This window comes from Misgurnus anguillicaudatus, chromosome 14, assembly GCF_027580225.2.
Source record: "Misgurnus anguillicaudatus chromosome 14, ASM2758022v2, whole genome shotgun sequence".
Lineage (NCBI taxonomy): Eukaryota > Metazoa > Chordata > Actinopteri > Cypriniformes > Cobitidae > Misgurnus > Misgurnus anguillicaudatus.
This window is the reverse complement of record NC_073350.2, coordinates 3824172-3835823: the sequence shown is the minus strand read 5'-3', so window position 1 is coordinate 3835823 and position 11652 is coordinate 3824172. Positions and strand designations below refer to the sequence as shown.

The following is an 11652-nucleotide window of genomic DNA, read 5'->3' as shown; positions in this document are numbered from 1 at the left end:
TTATTGCTTTTATAAAACGGTTACCACACAATATTAAAGTAAAAAAAATATTAGTGCAACTTTCATGAAGTTAAATCAATAAAAGCATTCCGTCCGCTAGAAAAAATAGTCCCTGACTGCGAACAACAACATGAAAGCTCAAATAAAAACAACAAACTGTTCTCAGACTCTGTCTCATTATATGTTTATGTGTTGCTAAGGGTGTTGCTAAGGGCGCAGTGATATTAAATAGAACCGTTGGGTGAAGCGGTCATGGCAGTGTTTTATCATGAATAAAGCACACCTATTGACCAATCAGAATCAAGGATTGGAACTAACCGTTTTATAAACCGAATTTTGTCATGCTGCCTATAAAGGCTGTCCGAATGTGTTTTTTTGTAGCTGCCTTCATGCAAAAGTCGTCGCCTCATGCGGCAGCTAGGCAATAAGTCAGCTGCCTTAGTTTTCAAACGCATCCATGATAATCTGTACATCCATAACTATCTGTCTCCAACCACTATAGACTTTTAGATTTTGCAACTGTGTGGTTAAGAACGCAGACTTTATATCAGCCTAAAAAAAATGATCCCTTCCTTTTTAAGTTCTGACTGAAATTTCTCACTGAAACCCCCTGAAGAGAACGCAGCTCCGTCTTCTGCCTGTACATTATCACTCACCACTATCAGAATAAAACATTTCAGTCAGATTGTAGTCATCTAACACCCTACAGGACATACAAACCAAAACTATTAGCATTAGTTCTAGTAGTTGTCTCTCAGGTTCTTTCCAGCCTGTCATGCTCCTCCATCATCTCTTCAGTGTTTAACTCACTCGTTTCTTTTCATTATGACATTACATCCATCCTTTTATAAATCTTAGATGAAGTCTGTTTGAAAGTCCAAACACTCGTTCTTCACTAAACATCTACCTCTCTTTAATTTCAAGAGATCTTCTCTAATCTTTTACCTCGCCTCTCCTGTGTCAGCACATCCTCGTCTGGGGTCATATCTCATCAGATATAATGCATTAACAAATCCTGTATAATGTGTTAATAGTTGAACATACAATGGAGACTGAATATAGACTGATGCAATGATTTTAAAGAAAGTCAAATAGCTAGGATTTATAGTGCTCCTAGATATAAACAAAAATGTTTAGAAATGTCATTTTCAAAAGTAATTATTACAAAATCCAAACGACTATTATCCATATACCTATAATATAAAGAAATAAATTAAAACACATGACTTTTTCCTCCAACCTAAAAACAGGATTAAAATATTTTCCATCTACATTTACTGTATGACTTGTATGACTTTATTTGAAGACCTGAAGATCAAAGGGGTCTGTGATCTCGAAATACGAGTAAAAACTTTACTCATTCTCAAATAGAAACATACTGTAGCACATGGGTTAGAAAGAGGAAGCCGAGCAGTGATAGTTTAAGCAATCGGATGTGGTGCCATCACATGCTTCAGAAACCATCTGTATCTGAAATTAACCACAAGGCAACAGGAAACCACTTCAGTGTGGGTGGGTGGGGGAGGAAGTCTCACCTCATGTTACAAAAAACACCCCCTGAAGGACAGTTTCCATACAACAACCGTGAGATCCACACAAGACGAGCAATAAAACAAGCATTGGATCAGAACTGAAATCATTTTTGTCAAGTGCTGTTATGGGAAGATGTACACAGTGTGAAACACGGACACCAAAAAAACTGTAATGAATAGCCATAGCAGACCATATAACCAAAAAATAATTCAATATTTATTTGCAGTACAAAGTCTTGTATTGGTTTTCATATACTATACAATACATAAGGGACAATTTTATATCCTTCATAAACCAGAAAATTTAACTGCCCGGTTACCAAGCCCAGTATTATACACATATATAGATTGTATCTTTTAAAAAAATTGTATACAGCACATATAAAACAGCTCTTTGACATTTGAAGCTGTAACACGATGCCGTCGCATTGTCAAATAAAAATCCCTGAAAAATTCCTCAGTGAGGTAAGATATACATTTCCTTATTCACTCATCTCTGAATGTCTCATTCTCGCTCCGTATTATCACGTCACTGCCTTTAACCGTCATGTAGCTACGAGAAATATCCACAGAAAACCTTGTTCCTGTGTTCTGGGAATATACAAACAGAGAAAAACGTGTTCTCTTTCCCATTGTTACGGACACAAACATTCCTCCACGAAAGCAGCTTGAAATCAAGAATTACATTTAAATTAAAAGCAGCCCTGAAATGAAGTACATTTCAATCCTAGGGTGTACGAGTCGAACATCGCGTGTCCCGTTTGAGACTGTATGGCGAGTCGTTTCGAGCACAAGAAACAGTCATCCACGATGATATGTTGAGGAGATGACTGTTGCATATCTGTGCATAATATATATTCAGATACACAAAAAGGCCACAGGAGTCAGCATATAGCACATTATTAAATCGAATCCGATGAAATGCGACCGGACAGATCGTAACCGAACGAATATGTGATGCCAAGCCCTGTACTTTGGACACCCCAGGTGAAAAGCTACTTCGGTTTCAAAGCGAACGAAGCGTTATTTCTGTGGAATTCTAGTAGAAAAAGTCGGAGTCAAAAACCCGAGGCCATCTTCTAGAAAATACTGCAAAGTGTTGTTGAGTATATTGCAGAGTAACAAATACAACTTTGACTGACCCGTTAGAGACCGTTAGTCGTCTATTATTACTACATATTGTTTTCTTTAAAAATTAACAAAATGCCGTTTAATACAATGATTTCTAAATCGAGATACAAACAGTATTGAACAGTCAGAGTAGGAAAGAATTAAAAAGGTTATATAAGGCCAGCTTAAAGCAACCCTGTTAACTCAAGCACTCGCTCCCTCGGGTCCGTTCGCTCGTTTCCACGGAAACGCCCTCGCTACACACTGCTCGCCGCCCCGACGGCACCAAACGGCGCGCACGTAAGCGGCGATAGTAGTTAAAAAAACTGTTCTCAACATTCGATGCTCACGGAGGAACACATGCCCAAATACGTATAGTGACTAGATATACTCTTATTTTGAAATTAATACAATATATATTCATACTGTAACGGGAAACATCAAGGCCAGAAGGTGAACGAACACTTTTAAACGAGGAAGTCGGGACTCCAAGCTAGGACTGAATCTGTCGTTTACAGTTAAGGAACAATGAGCTTTGAGTAAGTGCGTTGTGTTCCTCGCCACCACGCAGCTGCACGGCCTCGTCGCAGCCTAGAACTGGCAGCTCCGCGGGATCTCTGAATGTCTCTTTATGTGTGCTGGAGTACCGGTTTTAAGTGCCAAGAAGTGAAAGGCTTCACCACTGTGCAAAACGCATTAGGTCATTGCAAATGTAGGAAAAAAACAGAGGTTCCTATGGAGAGGGGAGGGGTCACAATGTTTGTTTTTGTTGGCTACGACCTAGAATTCAGCTCCGTCGCCAACACCGCACAACTCCAAAGGCACAACTTTGGAGAACGTTCGGCACACATACGTGTTTGCCAACTTTGTGAGAAAATAAACAAATATATAGAAACAGAAAGACTGTATGTATTGAGAATGTATTGTGCACCTTTTCAATGGTGTTTTGTCTCTACTTTCAGAAAATAAAAAAATCCAAGATTTTCTCCGATTTCAAAAACAAAAATCCCAGTCGGTACGTTATTGGCACCCTTCAAGACAGGAGGTTGAGGGCATCATTGCCGCAACACAGCAGTTCTGCTTCCCTCTCTTTGTATCAAGCGCTGTGCAAAAGTCTCTCGATTCGTCTTTCATCAAACCAAGACAAAAATAGAACAGTCAGTTCCATAAAGGCAAGAAAAGCTGCATTAAAATCCACCAAAATAGCTGCAGGGCTTCAAAGGGTTCGCCTTCAAGAGTGGCACCCTCGTGAAAAGCAATACCACGTGTGTAACCACCCTCCATCCCACCCTTCGCCATTGCCGCTGGCCTGCTCCTCCAGGTCAAAAAATCCCCTGGGAGATGATGGGTGATAAACATTCAAAGGGTGGTGGCTCCCACCCGGCTTCCTCTGCTGGCCTTCATGTGGACTCCAGCGTATCGAGCTGGAACATGTTGTGATTGGTTGGCGTAGTGAAGAAGAGCTGGTCGTTGGGCGTGCGGTTGTCGCAGGGGCTGTTGAGCCCTAGCGTCCTCTCGAAGTCCAAAAGTTGGCCCATGAAATTGAAGTTGGGCGAGATGTTGGATTTCTTGCGCTTGACAAAGTCGTAAGCGTCGTTCAGCGACAGGTTGAGCTTCTGCATCAGGTACGCCACCGTGACGGTGACCGAGCGGCTGATTCCTGCCAGGCAGTGCACCAAGATGCCACACTTTTTGGAACGCGCTTCATCTGAGGAAGAGAAGAACAAATATAAAAACTGTATTACGCTACACCAACTCATCCACATTTTAAACTTGAAATGAATACAATGTGACATATGGTTTGGTACAATGAAAAACATGCATTTACCACCATTAATAGGATTCGTGTGAGTGACCAATCTAGTTTTTACATGATTACGACGTAGCAGGCCGAGGCAGAAATACGAATCAGTGTCGCTGTATGTGGAGACACAGAGCAGTACGACACGTACTTTTAGAAACAGGAATAAAAAGGCTCTTGCTTGCTTGCGAGTTAATTCAAAATGTTGAAGCGTCCATCTACGCGCGACTAGCACAATTTATTTGTTTCATTCACATCTGGTGTGAACGCATAGTAACAGCTGTCTGTCAGCATACTAAAACTCTCATTGACAAATTCAAGGGCATTTAGCTGCACAATGTACAAATGCAGATGAAGGTTTTCAGATTCAAATAAGTACAAAATAAGTAGTTCTCTGAAAAACTTCAATTATAAAATAAAGCGACCACTAAAGTTACGAAACGACCTACTGCTGTGAACTAAAGCCTTTTTCAATACGGTAATGTTTAATGCCCTGTTATGTGAACTGCATTCATTCCTTTCTATTTATTCATTGACTTTAAACAAGGCTCTTCAAAGTAAAGCACTCCAGTCCGTTTAAAGATACAGTTCAGCAGATCCACAAGCAACGTGATCTTAAGCTGAATAACTACACAGCTCTTATGAAACCCTACGACAAGTGAGAAATACCCCGTTTTAAACGGTTTTACTTCGTCTGATCCGCGAATTTGAAAGATCAGCGGCATGCATTATTTACAGACAAAGTGCATCTGGTTCTGCGGTGCATGACGTACTACAGAGCCATTAGTGCCAGGCAAGCCAAAGCAAAGTGGCTGTTTCCTTCTCTCCTCCTGTGATGGATGATGAACAACACTTTCAGCCCAGCTGAACCCTTGAACAATGAGGTCACTTCCCCCAGAATCACCGTCTCCAACAGTGAGCCTCTTATCTTCTGCGTGCAAAGCGAAAGGTTGGTTTTCTAAGCTACATAAAACCATAAAAATTTATAACAAGGCGACTGGCAATGACATGCCGCTGACCTCAATAGACTCTAAACAGGAAGTGTTTTTCTTTCACTCCAGGATCTTTATATAAAAGCAAGATTTGCATGAACGGTCACATGAAACGTCTCTGTATGTTTACGTAGCAAAAGCGAAACCGTTCACAGACCGAACGACGTCCAGCCACATAACAGGATGTTTTGATCGAGTTTGGCGTTCACCACTTTGCCCTTCCGTTGTATAAAAGTCACGTATCTTTTAAAACAACCTGAGTTTATTAGAAAATATGAATGAACAGTTGATCCAAAAAACAAAACGCTCTGCCATTATGATGTTATTTTGTCCTCGATCACAAAAGGAGATTTCTGAAGGCCCTTTACGCATCTCTGTTTGATGAATGTGAGCGTGAATGAGATCTGAGAGCAGAAGAAGAGATAAAGGATTTCTATGCATAACACAAAGCTATCACACGACTTCAGACGAAATTGTATGGATTACTTTAATGATGTTTTTATTGTGTTTCTGCTCTTCTTTAAACATGACAGACCTGATGAGCTGTTGTTGTGAGAGTTACATGCAGATTCTATGAAAATTCACCTTTTGTGTTTGGTTAATAAAACATTTGAAATGATATGAGGGTGAGTAACTAATGACTTGGCATTGTTATTCCTTTAATATCAGTTACATGTTGAACTCATGAGATTTTGATTTAATATATTTATAATCCTACACAGTATGAATGAACCAGAATGATAGAATGAAATGCACACCACAAGCTCGTAAAAACCAAGAATGAATGAACAACTCAAACCAGAACAACAGGTTCTAGTCACAGATAACATGATGCAATACACAAAAACTTCAAGAAAGGAAATCCATATCTGTTTTAAATACCTGTAAAGCTCTACATGGTCTTTAAAATTAAAGTTCAAAGAGTGCCAGTAAATTTGAAGCTCGTTTCCTTTCACTTTGATTACCAAAAGCTCACATGTGAATAACTCCAAAGCAGGATGAAGCCTAGATCTACTATCCTGACCTTTAAGACATCATAATTCTGCTCAACGGATGAATTCTGGGAAAAACAGACTGAACTTTCTCAAAAGACAAAAACACCACGTCATCTTAACAAACTGATGCCTGTCTTTTAATATATCAAGATTTGTTTGTTTAAAAACAGCAAACATCCTTAAATCGCCCTTTACGAAACAGATACCTCCAACCCTCAATTTTGATTGGTCGAGTCATATTAACTGCTAAATTGCTTGACATCCATAAAATGCTTAATAAAAAAAAACAAAAGATGGTCCCCGAGATTAACTCTAAACTTTAAAGCGCTTAATACATCTGTAATCCAAAAATGGATTACAGGCATTAACAATATCTACATAACTGAAATAAATCTACTTAACTGAAAATGTGAAAAGCCTTTATCATGCAAATATAACCTCATACAGGATGTTTTTAGGAAATGAATTTAAAATGTGTCAACCAAGGTCTGGCACAGCCAGAAAATGTGGCGGTACCTGAAAATACACTCGCACAACCCACGCAGAAATACAAAGAGAAAGCAAAACCATTACCGGACTAATTCTTTTGAAGAAAACAATTCTAGTCGATTAAACAAGTGAATAACAGAACTTTTAAACTACTTTCAAACTCAAAACAAACCGTGAAATTCATAGTTTTGTTTACATGTGTATATGCGAACAAAAGTGGGCTGCATTGATTCACACTCACATGGTTCAGTTCACCATTAACAATACAGCTCTGTGATCCATGACCTAGATTGATCACTTCTGTACTAAACCTACGAAATCAATTAGATCTACTTCCTGTTTTACTTTTCTAGTCATTTTGTGCTCTTGTTATACATCACTCAGGCAAACCTCTTTTGACTGGATATGCACTTTATATCGTTTTGAAAAATATTCACAAATAAACATTTGTCAGTCAGTAACTAAGTTTACGGTATTGCTTTTTAATTTAAATCTCAGAATAACAAAATGCTTTTCAGCCCCGTGTTAACTTGTGCCTCATTTTTTAAAAAGTACAAACTTTTAAGAAATCATGACCACAAAGACTTTTGTGCTTAAAGAGTTCAAATAGACCAGTGTTTCCCAATCCCGATCCTCAAGTACCCCCTTCAAGAAAGTTTTAGATGTCTCCTCATTTAAAACACCTAATTCAACTAATCAGTCTCCTTCCAGAATGGATAACATGTCGCCCTAACAAGCCGTTGAGTAAAATCAGGTGTGTTAGATATGGACACATCTATAACTTTCTGGAAGGGGGTACTCGAGGACCAGGATTGGGAAACACTGAAATAGACTGTTGAACACAGAACAATACAAACTGTATATCATCTCCTTTATAACCTAAAGTTATATAGAGTCTTCCAACTCACAAAACCTAATACGGTATAGACGAAGGTGTAGACGGTTCAGCAGTAATAACATAAACAAACGGCTGTCATGGAACAAACGTAACTTCCGGTAAACTTCTACAAAGAATCAATAACATTGAGTCATTTTAGAGTCGTTTATTTCTGATAACTAGCAAAATAAATAATAAGTAGAATACCTTGGTTTTAATTATAGCTAAAGTGTATCACACTGAACTAACATTGCTGTGGACTATAATTTATACAATGTTAACTACAGATCGCCTGTCAAATCTCCATGACATAGCAGTGATCCATGATCGCCAAACATTTTGTTATTTTCGACGAGGTATTTTTTCAAGAGTTCATTTTAGACGCCAGACCATTAAACAAACGGAAACCGGAAGTTAGGTTTTGTCCAGACGCTTAACCGCAACAATGTCTGATGAAACAGTCTATTAGAATTACATTTACAAGAGGTCGGCTACTTACCTATGAAAGAAATGGCTTCTGGGAAAAACTGAGAGAGATTTTGGCTCCAGTGATCCGAGATGGGAATTTGCTTGTACTTGAATTCCCCGTCGTGTTCAAACATGTTGGGTAGGTTGGGAGTTACGTTCAGGATGTACTTGATGTTGTACTTGCCCAAAACGTCCAAGTTGGCGGAGTCTTTGGCACAGCCCAGAAAAAGGTACGGTAAAATTTGGACTGGGAACGCTGGTTGGTTACTGGGTAAGGGGCTGCCCTCTGACTCTGTGGCGCTACCTGGTTCCCGGTCCGACTCGCCGTCAGAACAGTCCGAACTGATCCGTAAACCTCCGAGGCCCAAGACGGATGCGGGTGGAGAGCTGCTCGGACACGAGCTGTCCAAGTTAGTCTCGCAGTGCTCTGGGTATTCGGTTTGAAACTTGTTAAATCCTCCTAGAACAAGCCAGAAAGCACATTATTATTAGTAGTAGTAGTAGTACTAGTAAGTAAAATATTTAGACACTAATCTTAATTTATTAATGACAGTAAAACATTTTAATGTATTACATAGTTCATATAGACCACTGGTTACTGTGGATTCAACTAGATGAAGAAATGACATTAAACATGAATATGTACAAATAAATGTTAAGCATCAAAGTCTTTTTTCGAGTAGTGTTTGAGTGCTGAATGTTGGTCACGTCTTGTTGCTGTACTGCGTTCATGAAAGCTCGTGAGTTTAACTCACTCGCCTTATTTTGTGAATGGTGGCGATGCAGAGAATTACACAACCACAAACCATATCACAGCTAAACGACAAAACGACACACATATGCTCGTATTTACATTAAACGTCGAATAAAATCCATAAATGTGTGAAAAGGCGTCAAACTGCATCGTATTTCAGTCTTTTAGCAGTTCATTCATGAATCGCTCACTTGAGCTCTGAAAGACAACATGGCGGAGCCATTTTAGGAAATTAATTGAAAACATCTTTCCTACCAAAGACTCTTTTTAAAGTTTGCCTTTAAAACACGTCGCTAAGAAAGAAATAAAATCTTGTTTCAAACAATTGTGATTTGGGGGAAACTAAACGTGTCGTAATAAGAGTGACATTGAACCTCTGCAAATAATGTAGGTCGAACATCTGAAGTTTGTTCCAACTCGCACGAGCGATTTACTGTATTCGAGAAACAGTTTCTCTTTCGTAGACTAAATAAAGTCAACGTTTAGCCTCAGCACCTGTAAACGTGACAACTTGTACGTTTAAAACATAAATGACGTTATTTTATACTGACAGATGTGCACGAGTACAGTAAAATCCGCTACGAACGTAAATCCGTTTGAATAAAAACCCGTTTCACATAAAGCGCACAAGGACCGTTCAAAGTTTTGAATGGCAAATTGATTAAATGCCTTCTGGCTCCAGATGAACGTCTGGACGATATTTCCCTGACACGTAATGCTCTTATATTAAAATCCACGCTTTTTACCTTCCAAATAATAGGCTTTACATCCATCATCCCGCAGTTTCTGCATAAGCAGCCCCAGCACAGAGCCTGCAGCTCCGTTCTCCTGCCAGTCCGCGGTCGCCTCGTCGTACAGCACCACCGTGTCCGTCTTGCAGCGCTTCACGAACTTTTCCTTGTCCTCGTTATTGGGAAAGATCGATCGGATGGGCAGGTTGCCCTTCTTCAGTCTCCGGAGCATAAGTCCCGGGATGGCCAGGTGGATGGCGGACTCGATATGCGAGGACTCGAAAAGTTCGTGCGACCTGCAGTCGAGGAGCAGCAGCGCGCCGCCGCCGCCAGCCTCCAGTTCATCCTGCAGCCATTCCGCACTTTTGCTCGACATCATCGCGCCGCTCCAAAGATTATTTTTCATGGGGGAGATAGGGCGAGAGGCGTCCGTGTGCGATAAAATGTAGGGGAGGGGGAACGAAAAATTAAGCGATGAAAAGTTTCCCGGTAGGCATATCCACACTCGCGGGTCTCCTGTTTCAGTGTGATGGCGCTGAGATTGCGTGCGCGCTCACCGACACATCGCGGGTCTCCTCCTGCGGTCTGCGGAAACAGGAGAGAGCGGGCTCGGCGTCCATATGAGATCGCGGACAGGTGCGGGCGCGTCAAATCAGGATGGCTAAACGAATTAAATGTTCAGGGAATGTCGGGTGAATAGTGAAGCTCATGATCATTCTGGGTCTGTTTGTCATTTTCGGATGGCAGTTTGACAGGCTGTAATAAAAGATACACGTCACGGGAGTGGGAGGAGTGTGCCGTGTAGCATTTAAAGGCGCAGTGCCTCTTATTTTTCCCTCTTAAAATAATGAATGATCTGTGGAGAACTGTTTGTTTGCTTATTACAGTTTTGTTACTAAACGGAGTTAAAATTATATTAAGTATACACATTTATATAGTTTCCACACGATTTGATGCAATCTACAAAGACCACCTCACGTTACAGACCCATAAATAAAAATAGTAGTTTTTTATTTTTGTCCATATCTGTTACTAGTTGTAAGGTTATTTATATACTTGTGTACTACCAGCCTGATTCAACGGTAATTCATAACTATTTTATGATGTACCTACTTAAAATAAATAAGTACAAAATCTGCAATTAATATAAAAACCCACCCTAAACCCTAAAGCAGATTGCACTTAAACGCATAAATAATATCGTACAACAGGGTTCTTCAACCTTTTTGTGAGCAAGGGGTACCACAATGAATAAAACAATCTGGAAGGTTACTTTTTTGATATAGTCTACTCAAAACTTTGTTTTACGTTTTATTTTTTATATATAAAAAAATGTATTTACTTGTTGAAATGTTTTATAATTATTTAAAATGATAACATATATAAACAAAGCCAAGCTAATATAAAAAATATGTAATAAATAAATATTAAACTTGAGGCTATTAATAGAATATGCTTTGGCGGGCAACTCACAGACTCCGTGCAAGCAACCTGGTGCCCGCGTTCTTATATCCACCTAATAAAATACTTATTCTTGCTTTGAGATTGGGTTGGTGCTACTGAAAGGTACACTGTAAAAAAGATTTTGTGTTCGTGCTGCCTTAAAATTGTGAGTCGATTCAAGTAAAAATAAAAGTTAACTAAATTTTTTTTTGTCAAATTATGTTTTTAAGATGAACTGGCTCAAAAATTTAAGGCAGCACAAACACTAACTTTTTTTAGTTAAAACAACAAATGATTTTTATACAGTTTAGTCAATTTTGATTATTAGTCCGTCATTGTTTTCTTCGGTTGGTTTTCAGGTATGTCAAGACCTAAACTAACTCTTTCTTTTCACTTAAACAGGTATTGTTTAGAAATAGTAAAAACTTATATCTTGTTATAAGCACCTTTTGTACTATTG

General features: G+C 39.3%; 1 protein-coding gene across 1 annotated transcript; it reads right to left on the bottom strand.

Annotated features, from left to right (window-relative positions):
• Positions 1-1727: 1727 nt before the first annotated feature.
• On the bottom strand, positions 1728-10506 carry dusp7 (dual specificity phosphatase 7). The gene is made up of 3 exons (XM_055183580.2): positions 9765-10506; positions 8296-8724; positions 1728-4350 (listed from the first exon to the last, which is right to left on the bottom strand). The coding sequence occupies exons 1-3, from the start codon at positions 10153-10155 to the stop codon at positions 4043-4045; spliced, it is 1128 nt and encodes a 375-aa protein (XP_055039555.1). The 5' UTR covers positions 10156-10506; the 3' UTR covers positions 1728-4042.
• Positions 10507-11652: the final 1146 nt, after the last annotated feature.

What these genes read in the sequence shown, in the direction of transcription:
- dusp7 (XM_055183580.2), bottom strand. Translation starts at nt 10,155, where the DNA reads ATGAAAAATAATCTTTGGAGCGGCGCGATGATGTCGAGCAAAAGTGCG. An exon ending in TAAAGCCTATTATTTGGAAG is followed by an intron (nt 8,725 to 9,764) that starts GTAAAAAGCGTG and finishes GGCTTGTTCTAG; the next exon opens with GAGGATTTAACAAGTTTCAA. An exon ending in AGAAGCCATTTCTTTCATAG is followed by an intron (nt 4,351 to 8,295) that starts GTAAGTAGCCGA and finishes TCTCTTCCTCAG; the next exon opens with ATGAAGCGCGTTCCAAAAAG.